Source organism: Ascaphus truei, chromosome 3 (genome assembly GCF_040206685.1).
Source record: "Ascaphus truei isolate aAscTru1 chromosome 3, aAscTru1.hap1, whole genome shotgun sequence".
NCBI classification, from domain to species: Eukaryota; Metazoa; Chordata; class Amphibia; order Anura; family Ascaphidae; genus Ascaphus; species Ascaphus truei.
The window spans coordinates 213,928,396-213,945,902 of record NC_134485.1 but is presented as its reverse complement, the minus strand read 5'-3'; the positions used below and the strand labels follow the sequence as shown (position 1 = coordinate 213,945,902).

The window sequence follows — 17,507 nt, the reverse complement described above, 5'->3', positions numbered from 1 at the left end:
ATGGAATAGCCTCCCAACAGAGGTAGGGTTTAATATAGTAAGGGAATTCAAGCATGCTTGGGATAGACATGAAAGCCAAGGATCAAAATGGGGTCTGAGGTTTTACAGCAGACAGAATCTGATAGCAGATAAAAACCCTTTGGCCCACCGTATCGGTCCATTTTCCTATGTTTCCATGTTAAAACCCTCCAATTAAACAGTGAGGCTTTGTAGGATAGTCAATCATGTTCCCCTCATGAGTTAACCATCTACACAAGCAATGAAACCAAAGACTGTAGCACAGTAGACAAATACTAAATAAAAATCACTTGGGGGGTGGGGGAGAGGGGAGGCATGGCAGAAATAACTAGGCGTATGAACTTGTGCAGCACCCAGCTGGGTAGCATATTTATATGCAATGAAGTACTCTCTATATAAGCCACAGGAAGGAGGACATTTACCTTCAGATATTTCGGGTTCCTCAAGTCCTCTATGGCAGGCATTACTCAAGGGATTACTCCTCATTATAGCTGGCAAGACAAGTACTTCCTGTGATCACTATATGAGGGGTCGTTACCCTCCTTAGATCAGTTAACTTCTGTCAATGCTCTCTTAAAAAGGAAGCACAAAACATTAATATGCAAAACATAATATTCTAGGGAGGGAAGTACCCTGCCCAAGAAAACGAAATATCAGAAGGTAAATTTCCTCTTTTCTTCTACGTCCTCTATGGCAGCCATGACTCATGGGATGTACCAGATCAATTCTACGAGTGTTGGGAGGGTTCATTTCAGTTGGAACACCTGCTTGAAGCAGCAGTCTTCCCAATTTTGCATCCGCTGATGAATGAACATCCAGACGGTAATGCTTAGCAAGTGTGTGTAGAGGAGGAGGTATCAAAGACTTGCTTTTGTGCACCATTACACCATTTCAAGCAGAGATGTGTGCTTGGTAACAGGAGCCTGAATTCAGGAGTGAGATTTTGGTGTCCCCAAAACAGAGAAGTGTTTCTTTGAAGTAGTCAGAGATTAAATGTGGACCAAGACACTGACTGAATTGAGAAGTCCTATTACAGTATGTACATTAATTGTGCGGCTTCTATACAAATCTGACTTCCTTCGCAATATTGTGGACCTTGGTGGTCAGGAGTGACACTGGATTTTGAATAATGTGTTGAATAATGACTCCAAAAGATTGAAGAAGGAACTGAACTGGCACAAGTCTACTTTTCTTTAGGTTGATTATCTACCCGTGGTCTACTAAAGACATCATGCAAAAAAAGAAGAAAGCGCAGGACCTTTCATTGCGTAGTAGTTTGATGAAATGTATATTGGTAAAAAATGGTGAGATATGCACGCACAGAAATAAAATTAATATGAGCATTTTGGTATAATAACCAGAATTCCAAATGGCACGATATGCTTTAAATGTCTGTTAACTGAAGCCTGGGGGTCACAGTGGACGTTCTCTCAAAATGGCATTGGCGTCTGTCTCCGCACCTTTGTATCCCCAAAATCGGGGAAACCGCTCCAAAAGGAAGCCCTCTCGCCGCCGGCTCGTTGGAGAACACCCGTTGTTACCGGCGTACTCTGCCGCTCCCCGCCGTAGCAAGGGGGAGACCACTCAAGGGAAGGAAATCCCCACCAGCTGAATGGCTGCGATGTTGTTCTCACTGGGTGTGTCAATGTTCACAGCTGTTCAGTGCCGCAGCATCAGAGATCTCCGCTCAAACACAGGGGGACACAGCACAGTATAAGCGTGGTGTGCTACACACATGGTAGTATCAGAGTCTTTTCAGAAAACAGCAATATATAGGCAACAAATAACAGGCGTTGCCTCACAGAATAAGTCCAAAAATGAGTCTCAGTGAGAAGAGAATGAATGACCACAAAGAAATATAGTAGCATGCCAACATAAATCCAACGCGTTTCGTGACGTTAGGTCACTTCATAAGGGAATGGAGTCTGAACCTCCAAAAATGCTTTATATATCTCACCAGAATATCTGATTTATTTTCATCAAAATAGTGCAGACATAAACAATTAAAAAGAGACAATGACCCAAAATCTAAACGTATTTTTGCATCAAATTAAAAATAGATATTCCAAGCATATAAAAAGCAGCTCAAATCAGAGCAACTTAGCATAAAATATGCATAAAATTAATATCACTTAAGCTTAAAACATATATAAAATAATAACCATTTGGCTTATCACATTCTACACCGTGTCTCATTATTTGCTCGTTGGGCTACTTATTGCACCATCATATGCATTTTTCACATTTATCGTCACATTGGGTCAACAAAGTCCCAATAATAAATTAATTCTTTTATCACTACACCACTATATCCATTTACACATTTTGTGCGCGTCGGACTGTTTCTGCTGAATATCAGCACATGATATTTGGCAACTTGCTCTGACGAGGCTTTGATCAGCCAGTCGTCCAAACATGGGACAAAAAAAAAATGTATTCTTCCCTTAATGCTGTAATCACTGCCATGATCTTTGTGATGGTTCTGGGTGCTGTGGTCAGTCCAAAGGGAACGGTCATAAACCAATAGCGACGGTCATGTGGACAGAACCTCAGGAACCGGCAGTGCGATTCTTTTATTGGATTATAGAGATAAGCATCCTTTAAATCTAGAGATTAGAAATACTGCACTTTCCATTACAGCCCTAAGCGACTCCATGTTGAAGTGGCAGGTGTTGAGAAACGCATGGATTACTTTTAGATTCATAATTGCTCTGAATCCTCCTGATGCTTTCTGCACTTGAAGTATGACCGAATAAAAACCCCCGCCTTTCTGAGAAGGCTGAACCAACTGACCTACCATGTTGGCCAACAGATCGTGATCCTCCTACTTCAAAGGTCAGGTTCTTCTCTAGATTGTTTGAGAGATGCGATTTCTTGAATTAATTCCTGGCATTTTCAGGAACTCCCTGGGCTTTAATTTGCTGATCCCAGGAGTCTGTTGGGACCCAGCGAACCATTTCAGCTAGAGTAAAAAAAAAAGGTTACTTTTCCTCCCGCCATCTTGCAAATAGTACTATCCAGTGGTTCTCCGAAGAGAAAAGCACATTCATAAGGAAAAGACAGCAAGCAATTCTTGGACAGGACATCCTCCGCCCATTATTTAAGCCACAGTACTCTTCTCACAACTATAACATATGCTGAGGACCCAGCTGCCAGCTTGATAACGTCCATGGAAACATCCCACAAAAAGTCAATTGAATCCCTAAGATTCTCCTTTAACAGTTTTTGTCTTGATGTTCCTGTTGCAATTCCTATTTCTAGATTGGATATCCAAATTCTGACGGTTCTTGAGATACCAGCCATCACTGTTGCAGGTTTCAGCGTCAATTCGATAGTGGCGTATTATTTGCGTAAAACACCCTCCATTCTTCAGTCCATAGGATTTTTCAAAGATCTATACTCTAGGGAAATCGGCGTATTCCTTACCATCTTGGCGACAGCTGCGTCCACTTTGGCGGTCCAGTTACTGTAGCTCACTTAACTGAAGGGGTGCATCTTCACAAATGTTCTAGTCACTGCTGGTCTTCTACCCAGTGATGAAAATCTTCACGATGTCCTGAATAGAACTGTGAACAGGAAAGTTATAGACTATTTTTTAAACCCAAAAAAGGCCTGGCCCAGGACCAGTTTCTTTTCTGGTGTCCTCAATATTCAGTCACTCTCATATTTTTAATGAGCTTGTCTATAGCTGCAGTTTTTTTTTTTTTTTAATGCTACAAGTATTTTTTCATAGTACGGAACCGATTTATTAAAAAAACAACTAAAAAAATTAAATAAACACATGTAAGATATTGCTTGAACTGCAGCTTTAAAGGACCCTGTTTCCAATTGGGCCTCTTTATCCTCAGACAAGGGACCATCGCCAAGCTCCGAAAAACCTGCCTGTTCTGAATAGTCAATGAAACAGTCAGGCTGCAAATCCAATGAAGTCTGTTATCTGGGCCTCTTTAAAGACCCTGTGACTGATGTCAACAGACAGCAGGAGCGACGTTTTCATCAAATCAATTAAATTAACTTAACAGAGCAGAATTGTGTTCCTCAAACATCTTCTTAATGCAATCTGTGCAAAATCGTTTAAGGAAAGTAGCAGAAAGCTTAACATCACACTCTCTAGGACAAAATATTGTTCAAACAGCTTTTCTGGGCTGACAACTTGAGCCTCCTGCTGAGGCTGCTCTGTTGCAGGTTCCCTGAAACTGTAGAAGGAACAGACAAGCCGCTTGCTTTCTATTCAACAACTATGTAATAACGGAAAACAAATAAGCAGGGAAAACATATGTTTTTTTAAATAGCTGGCATCCAGAACCAGCTTCCTCCCTAGTTGGGAACCCCTGGAAGTGTACCGAAGGTTTAAACAGATCTTTTGAACCAAAAATGTGCTCTACATCATGTCATCTGCTGGTGCCGAAGCGCTGCGTCATGATGTCCACGCACCTCTGCTCCCCATAGTAGCGGCTCCCATGGCCTCAGGTGGAAGATGCCTTGAAGCAGGGCTGTATACGGTTGGCATTAGGATTACCACCGTGGCCAAAAACGTCCGTTCCTGAGGTAATCTTGGGGAAACAGTAGGAAGTCACCTCCTACTTCGTTTAGGGCGGCACGAGAGTGACCCTCAGACAAAATATGAAAAAACAAAAATGTGTCAGGGAACCTGCCTGCCATCCATCCTTCCGCCAAGGCAGGACAAGCATAACTGATTCAGGGTGGCCAATGCTCCATCATATAGTGGTTACAAGAAGTACTTTTCCTACCAGCTGTAAGGAGGAAGAGCTATCCTGCAAGTAATGGCTGCCATAGAGGACGTAGAAGCAGGCTTATGCATGCTGCCACTTCTGAAAAATAACAGCAACACCTCTTAAACCCAGATCATGAAGGTGGGTCATAACAAATGAACACCACTGTTGATGTCCAAAAAAAGAATCCAAAAGATAAAAACATCCAATAGCCTACTTTGTAAGTAGGACAAAGAAAATACAGGGACGAGAGATCCTACAATACAGGAAGAATGGGAGGAAAACGGGGCGCCTTTATAGACTGATGAATGCTGATTTATTAAAAGATTGTGCTGCTAACATCCCCAATGGTTTGTACTGGCATAGGAGATATTTAGAGAGAAAAGCATAGGGAAATAAAACCGTTTTCAAATTATGTAGCACTCCAGTGTTGTTCAGATATGTATGTATTTACATATATACAAAAGTTCAATCAGACCCCCAATGTCTCAAGCGACCACTTATTAGGTAAAACATCAATAGAAAAAAAATTGTAGCATTTTACTTCTATCTTGGTAAAACCACAGATCTCCCATTGTTCATCAACAGACAGGTAATGGTTCGGATGCTTTTCATGGGTTATTCCCACTCATTCGGAGACCTTTCTTACTAGTCTATGTGACTCACTTAAAAGTATGTATGGTTGCTTGCTTGCTAGCTACTCTCTTTCTATAGCACGAAAGGTTATTTAAAAAAAAATCTACACAAAATAATAAAACATTTAAGCAAGAGCAGAAACTGTGTTAATGGTATAAATCGGTCCCAAAAATTAAAAGTGCAAGTAGAACTCTGGTATGTTCTATTGAAAAAATAAAAATTAAGGGTTTTTGAAGGACCCCCCCCCCCCCCAAAAAAAGAAGGTTTTCCGACAAATGTATACTACATCCTATATTATCAAAAAGAATAACCAAGGAGCATCTTGCATATCATTTTTGTATTCATCATTAAAAAAGTTTAATAAAAAAAAAAATCTCTACACAAAAGGTACTTATTTAAAATATATATACTGTATATGTTTAGTAGGAGTGTTAAGTTAATGGAATTGTGACATTGTATCTATCAAACTTCTATTATGTATTTTTCCATTACTGTACATCTTATTGAAATTAATTACAAATGAGCCATCAACGTTCAATTTTAGGTCAATCACCATACAGATTTTCACATGAAATGTTTTCTTGAGAAAAAAGGGAAATTTCCAATTCACTTAATATATTCAATAAATAAAACACTTTACTCAAGACACATGAGCACATTTAACCCTCATACAACCCAAAGTATGAATAAAGCACTTCTACCATATGACGGTCTACTTACATACGGTTCATCAAGAATGCAATTAATTCCTCAATATTGACACTTGCGTGTAAGACCCTTACATTGTAAGTCAATCTTTGCAGCAGCTGAATGCTCTAATTGGGGGGGGGAAAAAACAAAACATTTATATACATTACACACACACGTGTTTCTGGTTATGCCTCAGAAAACAAATATATCACTGCAATAATTGTGAAAAGCGTCCAACTATTAGGCATGCTTAAATCCTTTGCAAGACCAGTATCCCTAAAAAGAACAATTCTTGTTTACCCCAGTTGTGTTCTGATTCAAGGTAAAAGTGCATTAAAAAAAAAAAAAGTAGAGTTGTGCAGGACCGCATACATTTTTTTTTTTTTTTAAATAAATCTATTAATCTTTTTGGACACTTTTTTTTATAACTTCAGTTTTTATTATGGTTTTCAACAGGTATGACAAGCATTTATACAATGTTTTAACAGCGTTTTTATGTTTACTCATCACATGTAAGTCTCTAGACAGACAAACACTTAAGACAACACCATGGGTGGGAAATATGGGGAAGGGGAAAGAGGAGAGAGCTGCTACCAGTTGCCCAACAAATCCCTTGTCTGGTCTTGCTTCTCACCCTCATCCAGTGGACACAATTTTTTAAAGGCTTTATCTTATTATATATTAGTGAAAGCACTGTATACCTGTCTGTATCTTCCTGTGTCCCTACGGACAATCTGATTGCACCTTTGGCCTGTCACTCCGCCTCAGGCCATGCCCGCCCCCGCACACCTCTCATTGGTCTGCGGTCTGCCCCCGCACAACTCTCATTGGTCTGCGGCCAACACCACTGCCACACTGTCCCACCCCTCACTGACCTACACCACTGACACACTCTCCCACCACTCACTCACTGAGCTTTGGGAACGCTTGCCAGCACCTAACCCTCACTGCTCTCAACCCAGAAAACCCTGACCGCCTGCTACCACGACAGAACTGCACAAGCAGGTACACAGTCTTATTGCTTTCAGCACTGCAACATTCCACACCCTCACACAACACCACACACACACCGCACGCTCACACTGCCTCTTACGGCCTACACTGCCAACACACCTCCCCTTCACCTCACCGCACTGTCTCATCCTCACCTCTCCAACGGACACCGCACCCCCCCCCCCCCCCGAGGCAACAGCGCTGTGTGATCCTCACATCACCAACGGACACCGCACGTGGCCGCAGCTCCTCCGGAGATCACACCACACAGAACCAACATTCCCCGTGTCTCCCTGTATCCCGCGCTTTCAACCCCCCCCCCCCGGCGCCGCTACAGTCAGCGGGGGAGCGAGCGCCCAGGATACCCCCCACGGCTCTCAAGCACGCGCCGCGCTCTCCTCCTCTCCCCATGTCAGCTCCCCCCCGGTGCTCCGCTCAGCTCTCCCCCCCGGAGCTCCGCTCAGCTCTCCCCCCCGGAGCTCCGCACAGCTCTCCCCCCCGGAGCTCCGCTCAGCTCTCCCCCCCGGAGCTCCGCTCAGCTCTCCCCCCCGGAGCTCCGCTCAGCTCTCCCCCCCGGAGCTCCGCTCAGCTCTCCCCCCCGGAGCTCCGCTCAGCTCTCCCCCCCGGAGCTCCGCTCAGCTCTCCCCCCCGGAGCTCCGCTCAGCTCTCCCCCCGGAGCTCCGCTCAGCTCTCCCCCCCGGTGCTCCCCTCACCTCCCCCCCGGTGCTCCCCTCACCTCCCCCCCGGTGCTCCCCTCACCTCCCCCCGATGCTCCGACAGGCAGTGGACACGCGGCGCCTAAGATGGCGGCGCACGGAAGGACCACCTCCCTCGCGGAGTAAGATGGCGGCGGACGGAAGGAGAGGTGACGTGTGTGTGTGTCACTGTGTGTGTGTGACACTGTGTGTGGGGGGGGGTACACTGTGTGTGGGGGGACGACACTGTGTGTGTGTGTGTGTGTGTGTGTGTGGGGGACACTGTGTGTGTGTGTGTTACACTGTGTGTGTGTGTGTGTGTTACACTGTGTGTGTGTGTCACTGTGTGTGTGTGTGTCAGACACTCTAGGGTGGGGACCGGAGCTACGCATGGGGGGTGGGGGGGAGCAGGAGCGGAGAGAGAGGGGGGAGCGGAGAAACATACAGGGGGAGTGGAGAGGGGGGAGCGGAGAAACATACAGGGGGAGTGGAGAGGAGGGACACGGAAATTGTAAGCAACCCACCCCCCCTCCTGTCCACTGTCCCTCCCCTCCCCCTCTCCTCCTCCTCTCCCCCCTCCTCCTCCCCCCCTCCCCTACTGCCCCCCTCCCCTACTGCCCCCCTCCTCCTCCTGCCCCCCTCCTCCTACTGCCCCCCTCCCCTACTCCCCTCCTCCTCCCCCCCCCTCCTCCTCCTCCCCCCCTCCTCCTCCTCCCCCCCCCTCCTCCTCCCCCCCTCCTCCTCCTCCCCCCCTCCTCCTCCTCCTCCCCTCCCACCCTCCTCCTCCCCCCCTCCTCCCTTCCTCCCCCCTCTCCTCCTCCCCCTGCCCTCCCCCCTCTCCTCCTCCCCCTGCCCTCCTCCTCCTCCTCCTCCCCTCCTCCTGTCCACTGTCCCTCCCCCCCTCCCCTCCCGTCCACTGTCCCTCCCCCCCCCCCTCTCCCGGGCAACGCCGGGTCTCTCAGCTAGTACAAAATAAAAATGATTTTGAACTGGCAAGAATCATATACGAGTTTAAATTATAATGTTAGTATCTTGCAACATGAGCAGTTACATATACACATTTGAATTCCTAATCTCTAGAGGTGGATAATGGGTTCAAGCGCAAGTACCGTTACAGTGAAAACCCCAGTGAACACACTAGTTATGAAAATAAATATATTACACATTGGAGTAGTGCAGCTCCAGAATTGGACTCAATCCAAGTCCAAACAGGTACAATGAAGCAGAAGATGTGAAAAACAAGAAAAAGAGAACATATAGTGCAATTTCGTCTGATCAATAGTAAAGTGAAGATGGGTAGGTATCTCACTCACAATTGTGCAGAATGTTGCAGGCGTTGCGGTTATTTAGAGTAAGCAGCTCACGGAAGTTATCTTCAGATACTCAGAAGGCTTCCCTCAGGAACAGGATGGAAGAGGTTGGTAGATAACCATATGTGAAGAACAGAGGACACACAGATAGTATAGATTGTTTTATATTCATTCAAAAATAAAAGGCAATACACTTACAAAAGTGCTGTAAATACAGGCATTTGGACCACCCTGGGTCAGACTGTTAGAGGAATGCAACACTCCTTCCTGATGGTACACCTGTTGTGGCCGTCCACAGGTGAAGATGTCCAGGGAGAGGAAAAGACCAAAAGCTTGGCCCAGGACCCTCAAAGTTGGTCACCACACACCTTGGGGGCCTCCAGATAGTCTGTACGCTCATCCTACATGTGTCACTCTATCTGGAGGCCCCCAAGGTGTGTGGTGACCAACTTTGAGGGTCCTGGGCCAAGCTTTTGGTCTTTTCCTCTCCCTGGACATCTTCACCTGTGGACGGCCACCACAGGTGTACCATCAGGAAGGAGTGTTGCATTCCTCTAAAGCAGTCTGACCCAGGGTGGTCCAAATGCCTGTATTTACAGCACTTTTGTAAGTGTATTGCCTTTTATTTTTGAATGAATATAAAACAATCTATACTATCTGTGTGTCCTCTGTTCTTCACATATGGTTATCTACCCACCTCTTCCATCCTGTTCCTGAGGGAAGCCTTCTGAGTATCTGAAGATAACTTCCGTGAGCTGCTTACTCTAAATAACCGCAACGCCTACAACATTCTGCACAATTGTGAGTGAGATACCTACCCATCTTCACTTTACTATTGATCAGACGAAATTGCACGATATGTTCTCTTTTCCTAATCCTAAGCATCTGAGGTTGCCATGGTAACCTTAGACTGCACTGGGCTCTGGGGGAGAACTCCATTTTCACTTCCCGGACACTTGATGAATTCCAACCGCTCATATTCCAAAGTATCAAAAATGTAAAAATATAAACATGACCTGAAATGGCAAAATTAGATCTTAAGTAGATATTCTTCAGATAAGGCTTAACAGCTCTACAGAAACCAAGTTTTTACAGTAAGCAACAGACATGACTACACGGTTTCTTGAACGCGGTTACAGCAAATCGTGTATTAAACGTACTTTCAATCGTGCCAGATCTACACCTAAACTTAACTACCGCTATTGGCAACCAACTAATGTGAAAAAATCATAACCGCAAAAGGTAAACACTCCTTTAAAATCCAAAAGGTAAAACAAAGTCAAAAGCTATGTATAATATGAAAAGTGTAAGCAGGGCAACATTTCAGGGGAATCCCCTTTCTGCAGGCCCGTTCCCACCAAGAAAATAGAAGTGGCACTTCCCTTCAGTTCGTGTGCACGGACCTACGATCTGTCTCATGCAGGGTCTCGAGCGTTCTCGTAGAAAGGGTGATTCTGTGTCATTTTGCAACAAACACAGCTTTTTACTTTGTTGTTTTGCCTTTTGAATTTTGAGTGTTTACCTTTTGTTGTTATGGTTTTTTCACATTAGTTGTTTACCAATAGTAGTAAAGTTTCCCCTTCACCTGTTTCTTACTGCAGTATGCTTTGTGATTAGTTGGTTTCATCCTGCATTGCCTTTTATCTTGTACAGATGTTTTCCGTGTGTTAGTAATTTCTTTGTACAGCTTATTTGGATTGACGGCTATTGTTATGTACACAGTCTAACACTGTATACTTTCTTACTCTAATATAAATTATTGCATTTGTCCAAAACTCTACTTGTATTTCTTTATATATTTCTTTAAATACTCGAGTGCGGGGACTGCCCTCTTGTTGTATGCTGCTTTAAATGGAAATGGAACCGTATGTTGATCAACAACGGTGGTACTTCAGGGATATAAACAATAGTCATGGTATTTCGTAACACACTTACAATTATGCTTCAAATACTGGTTCTGAACAACATACACACGAACTATATGCACTACATAACATACCAACTGTTTCTTCTTTACCAGTTTGAAATAGACAAAATCAACTAACTATACCTGTAATAAAACGGGGTCATTGAGGATGGAGCTGTATCGATGAACCACACCAGCCAACACGTTTGTGAGATTGTAGGTTGCATGAAGAGTTTCTTTTGTTTCTATGTCAGAAGCTATAAGAAATAAGAGAGATAAATATGGTGTGTGTGTGTCTATATATAATAATATAATATATCTCGATAGATAGATGTAGCCTAGTGCCCCTGGCTACAGCCTTCTACTGGCCTCAACACTATAAGTCCTGGTAGGAACAGGCAGTGTTGGGGTTAAACTCCGGCGCAGGGCCTAGCCTGCAGTTGCAGCCTGGATGAGTACTATGTTGTTTATCCAGGGGCAGGCCTAAACCGGCTGTTTGGAGTGTCATTCCTGGGGAGGGTACTGACTGGGTCACAAGTGTATGGTGTGATGACTGTCCGTATCTAGACCTGCCCTATTATGGGGCAGGGTTACAAGCTCTTTCCCCAGGTATAAAAGCTGACACTACCAAATTGTGTTGTATGATACCATTCTCCCTGCAAGAGGGTTAAGGAGATTAGGAGGGGCCCTGGGGGGCCTCAAGCTCTTGGGTTCTGCTCCAGGGCTGGGGGATAACCATGCTGTCATGCAATAAAGCTACCGTTGGACCCACCATGATGTGTAGTTATTGGAGAGTAGCACCCGTGAGGACAATCCTGCATCATCCTCATGGGATGGAGGTGATGCACAATAGAACCAAGAGAAAAGCCTGCCCTATTGCTGCTCCCAAATGACACCAGCAGAGCCCTCAAGCCTTCTGTACCACACAGGTGAGCTCAGAGCACCAGAGAAACACTTGTAGTGTCCAGATCTTCCTTGAGGAGGAGGAGGAGGAGGAGGGGGGAGAGAAGAAAGAGGTGCTACATATACAAACACACACAAAAAAAAAAAAACACAGACAGAATCCCACTAAAAGTACTCAATAAATAACCGCAATAATAAAAATATGTAGTCAAAATCAGACAAATGGAGTTTAATAGAACACTACTATAAGTAACTCAAACAATTTAAAAAACATACAGAGAACAAACAACGAGAAAACCTCCAAAATAAAGAGTAGGAATATAGGCTAAACTGTGAAAATTAGATAAATATAGAGTACGCTACTTATATCAAAGAAAACATGGGGAACAAAGTGCCCCATGCATTCATGACCAGCCAGTCAGAACCACTCAATGGTGGTGTGAGCAGTGTCTACAATGAAACACCCAGAGAAAAAATAAACCTCCACTATACGTATAAACCGTCAATACAGGTGAATTCTAGGCTGAGTCAGAAGCATAAAATGGTAATATAGCTAAATAAGCTTAAGTATATACAAAAATTGTACTTTGTATATGTCAGAGGGGGAGATGGGCAACTGATAAAATAATGTTGGCATGGACATATTATTGAAATGGACTGGGGGGGCGGGGTCTATGGAGATGAAATTGTTAGCCGTGTTTGGAATTCATCTTGTCTGTTTTGTGGTGTCGCATGCATTTTTTCATGCTGTGTTCCAGAACTCATTATCTGTGTGTGTGGGAAAATGTGCTTGTTGCAGTTTCGTTATCAGTACACCAGGTGTTTGGCTCAATGCCCAGAAGTACCAGTTTCCAATTATACAAAATAATTGGATAAAATTTATCTTTTCTATCTTATTATTTCTACTGAGCTGTGTTAACCCAATTTTTAATTAGTTTAGTGACCTCTCAGATGATAGGCTTTAGAATAGGGAGTAGCCATTTATATTCTACCTAGCAACTTATGTTAGACAAAGAAAATCAAATGTGTATAAAAAGCCTGCTTGCAGAGTCACTTGTTGACCCTCCTGTATGATCATTCAGTATACTATGCATTAAACTACTCATTATCTGCTACCCGTTTGTGAGTTTGCAAACGACAGTTTTTGGCGATGAGGCATGGGATTCCAACACCCTGGACACTTGGATTGAAGGAGACAGAAGACTAATGTCTTTAGTTTAAAAAAGTTGAGTGTTTCATGAGGCCATGATGTCTCTTCGATGTCTAGTCTGAGTGACGGAATTCTGATAATGAGTGAGTTATTGCAAGAATCAATTGATAAAAACTGTGCGGTAAAGAGGTTCTTAGTGAAAATAACGTCAATCTATAGTTATCTATAGGTATTTAAACTGTGTGGGGATTAATTTAAATCTGCATTAGTTATTAAAAGTCCTGTGTGTGGAGGAAAGTATAAGTCCTGTGTGTGGAGGAAAGTATAAGTCCTGTGTGTGGGGGAAAGTATAAGTCCTGTGTGTGGGGGAAAGTATAACTCCTGTGTGTGGGGGAAAGTATAAGTCCTGTTTGTGGGGGAAAGTATAAGTCCTGTTTGTGGGGGAAAGTATAAATCCTGTGTGTGGGGGAAAGTATAAGTCCTGTGTGTGGAGGAAAGTATAAGTCCTGTGTGTGGGGGAAAGTATAAGTCCTGTTTGTGGGGGAAAGTATAAGTCCTGTGTGTGGGGGAAAGTATAAGTCCTGTGTGTGGAGGAAAGTATAAGTCCTGTATGTGGGGGAAAGTATAAGTCCTGTGTGTGGGGGGGAAATTCCTCTGTGGAAAGAGATTTAAAAATAAAATAACAGAAGATGTCAGATTTAATGGTTGAGAGTAAGCATGAAAGTGAGGAGAAAGGTATCAGACCTTTTAAACATTCTAAATTTTCTAGGGACGTGTCAGATTTAATTTCCCAAATATCAGGACATATTGTTTCTGGGACAAGGCAAAGTAAAAGGTTTGTTAGAGAAGAAATTTGCCACAAAAAAAATAAAAAAATAAACTGTATGATACGCCTTTAAAAACTCATCCTAAGGAGAAAAGAAAAGACAAAATTCTTCCATTGCAAGAGATAGATGCGGTTACCGAGGATGGAGCACCTAGAAGTATATTCGATGTGTTTCAATGGTGTTATATTTGATTTGGTGTTCTTAAAACAGCAGTTCCTAAAAGTCTCTGAGGATCCTGTGGGCTTTAATGAGGCTTTAGTAGGTATCATGATAGCATACAATCCGACTGTGGGAGATGTAAGATATTTGTTTAGAGTACTTATGACATCTACTGACCGAACTAAATTTATCACTGCCTATAATGCTAGACATAGAAATAGGGGCACAAGCAGGTGGTACGCATCCATGGGAGACTGTAGAAGAAACAAGAGTTGTAGGGGGATTTGGAAACATGGTATGCTTATGTTAAAAATGTAATTATTGGGGCATTTACATTGACAATTGGCTGAATAAAAATGAACAGAACAAAACAAAAGAAGGAAGAAACAGTAAGTGAATTTGCCAATAGATTATTGAAAATGATCAAGGCGTATGGAAGGACTGAAGGAGAAGAAACAAGCACAAGACCGCTTATAGTGGCGGCTTTTTTTAAAAAGGATTATATACAGAAATTGGGACGCAAGTACAGACTGTGTGTATTGACATCAGATATGAAAGTATGGGGCAATGAAGCCTTGGAAAAAGTTATAGACAGAGGTAAAGAGGACACAAGAAGGGTGGGTATTAATGCAGCTGTTTTCCCACTCTATATGCCACTGCTTATGGACAGGCTGGTCCTTTAATCCATGGAGGCAAGAGAGCACCATTCCCACACCGCATAATATAGCCAGAACAACAAATTGTCAACATGCCGAGGTTATAAGCATAAAAGACCACCCAAGCTTACCTAAATTTGAGAGAAGGCTTATTGTCTTCAAGGCTATAGCAGGACTGGTGTTTGGATCTTCAATGAGTTCGACAAGACAGCTCAAACACTCACTCGGTAATATTTGGCTGGATGCAAATCTGCTCAGTTTTAGTCCAAATGTCACCTGGAAAAGATTTTAGGCAAACGCTTTTATACCTGTTGCAGATTAGTGAAAGTTCGCAAAGTTATCTGAAGTGAAATTCCCCATAAATACATTGCACAATGTTTACCTGCATTTAGTAAAAAACTTGCAAAGGAGGAATAATGTTCGTACAGTATAAACAAAAATGTTACATGTTTTGTTTTTTTGCTCAAGCTTTCAAAAAAAGTTTGACATTTCACCTAGCGCATGTTTTCTTTTTTTAAATATAAATACCAAATTTCAAAAATTGTAGTAAAAAAAAATAAAAAAATGTAAATAAATGTAAAAAAAAGTAATGTGTCATTGTTGAGCAAGTAACCAGAGTGCATCCGATCTTCTGGGATGGTGGCCATGTGAATGCTGCGGGTACCGATCACGTGGTCCAGGGCAGAGCACCCGATGACGTGAACAGAAGATAAGGGGACTCCGCTTCCATTTTGCTCAGGTTCACCTCTCCATCAATCTACCCCTAGCAAACCGGTTCAGCCAATGAGGGCGAACCACTCACGTGACACCTCTGCCACGCACGTCATAGGAATCGTACAAGCCACGGCTCGCTTCTCGTACAGGCACGGGCACCTACTATATCCACAGCCTAAGAAAGCAGATCTATGTGGTTTCCATCCTTTAAATAAAGTATGGTATAATTGCACTTTGTGAAAAGAGATGGGTCCTTTGTAAAGATTTAATTTTCCTAAAAACTTTTGGCTCCAACAATGTCAGCAACACATTGTGTAGCCACATGTCTATATGACGTGCACAGCATTACAGCACATTCTGCCATGATAAGTTTCCATTCTGAAAATTAAAAATAACGCGGTAAACGTTACTCAAAAAGCAGCATTCCCTCTTTTATTAGTAAACATTTCAGTCATATTGTAAATGTGTCACTTCTGGGGGTCATGTCACCTCTCAAGGATCTACAGGCAGCATGTATGTTACAGTACACACACAACAGCAGCCATCACCTTCAAATCCATGTTAAAATGGACATGAAGCAAAAAAAGGTGCAATTGTGCTCATTTGCCTGTCACTGCCCAGAATCCCTGGCTGCAGTGGAAGCATTGTATGCCAAGAGATAATGGGGAATGGCAGGGTTGAGGACCTGTCAGACATGCAAATGTGCTCACAGGTGAAATTTGTACATATACAGTATACACACACACTCATAGGGTGGGGAACTTCTGCTAGGGGAAGAATAATAAAGCATGTCCTCTGCTGCTTTTGCAAAGGGAGAGGGAGCAGAAAGAGATTAAAGTAACGTCTTAACCTCTTCGCTGCCAGAGGCGCTGCAAAAGCACTGCCCTGCAATGCTTTTCAAGCCCCTCTGGCATGGAAGGGGTTACACAACGCCGTTGACTGTGCACAGTAAGGGGGCAGAGTCCTAATCAGCCCGGTCACAGCGTGTCTTTGCGCCCCATGCTCTCCGGGTGTCGGTGCCTGGCTACCTCCAGCTGCCGGAGCAGCAGCCCCGAGTTGCTCTCGTTCTTGCAGCTCTTGTACTGCGCGGCCGCCAGCAGCAGGCTCTTCATGCACGAGGCCGCGTCCATGGCTGGCGGGGTATCCTCGGGGAGGTTAGGGGGAGAGGAACGAGGAGAAGGGAGATCAGCGGTTGGCAACTCGTATTTGGCGCCCAATAGTATTCATTGTGGTTGGCAGGCAGGATGTGACGTCAGGGCCCTAACGACGGTGGCCGGAAGAGGTCTGGAAGAGTAGAGAATCGCAACGTACTGAAGAGGGGGAATTGAGTTGGGAGCTGTAACAATTCACAGTGACTCGAGTAGGGCGCAATTATACACATACTCATAAAGTTACAGACAAAGAAAATACATTAAAGACAGTTAAGGAGTCATTCACTAAAATCTCACTTGCTGCTGCAATAGTGTTGAGAAAAAGTCACTGGTCGAAGTGGCTACAAAGAAAAAAATAAAGTGGTTATGTCTAAAACGCTATAAAAAAAATCTAAATGTATCAAATACTGGGTAATGCCTTGCCATTTTTTCCATCCATGACCATTAAATCTTTTTATGGATAAGGCACTTTCCAACTAATTATTTTTTGGATATTTCCGGTTGTGCTCTGCCATTTCTTCTTCCTATTGCATCCAAAGCTACTTGAAGCCTGGTTTAGAAAGATATAAATGCACATTGGGTAGATGCATCAAGCGCCGGTATGGGTTTAGTGAACCCGATCCGGCGTTAACTCCAACGGGTGTGTTAACCTATACCGGCGCTTAATGAATCTGCACCTATATAGACAAATATATTTTTTATATGTCGCGCACTTTCCAACACCCCCTTGGAGAATGTGTGGCTACGGTGTGTGGTGCAATACCTCTGGCTCACTGGTGGTCTGAGCCTGCGCTGCAGGGAGCCTGGGGTGTAAACTGGTACGGTGTTCTTCAGCGCCTCCACCTGTAACGGATTCTACTGTGTGGAATTACCCGTTACAGGACCTATATACATATGCTTATACAATAACCACACACACTGAGTAAAACATAAAATAACAGCTTTACTACAGAACGATAGTATGAC

At 43.6% G+C, this 17,507-nt stretch overlaps 1 protein-coding gene across 1 annotated transcript in view; it reads right to left on the bottom strand.

The window, feature by feature from the left end:
* Positions 1-16,649, bottom strand: part of CIP2A (cellular inhibitor of PP2A) — a 47,185-nt gene extending 30,536 nt beyond the window's left edge. The window contains exons 1-4 of the mRNA XM_075590069.1: positions 16,419-16,649; positions 14,808-14,952; positions 11,126-11,238; positions 6,108-6,202 (exon numbers count right to left, since the gene is read on the bottom strand). Coding sequence (XP_075446184.1) covers positions 6,108-6,202; positions 11,126-11,238; positions 14,808-14,952; positions 16,419-16,520 — 455 coding nt within the window. The 5' untranslated portion in view covers positions 16,521-16,649. The remainder of the gene's footprint in view (positions 1-6,107; positions 6,203-11,125; positions 11,239-14,807; positions 14,953-16,418) is intronic.
* Positions 16,650-17,507: the final 858 nt, after the last annotated feature.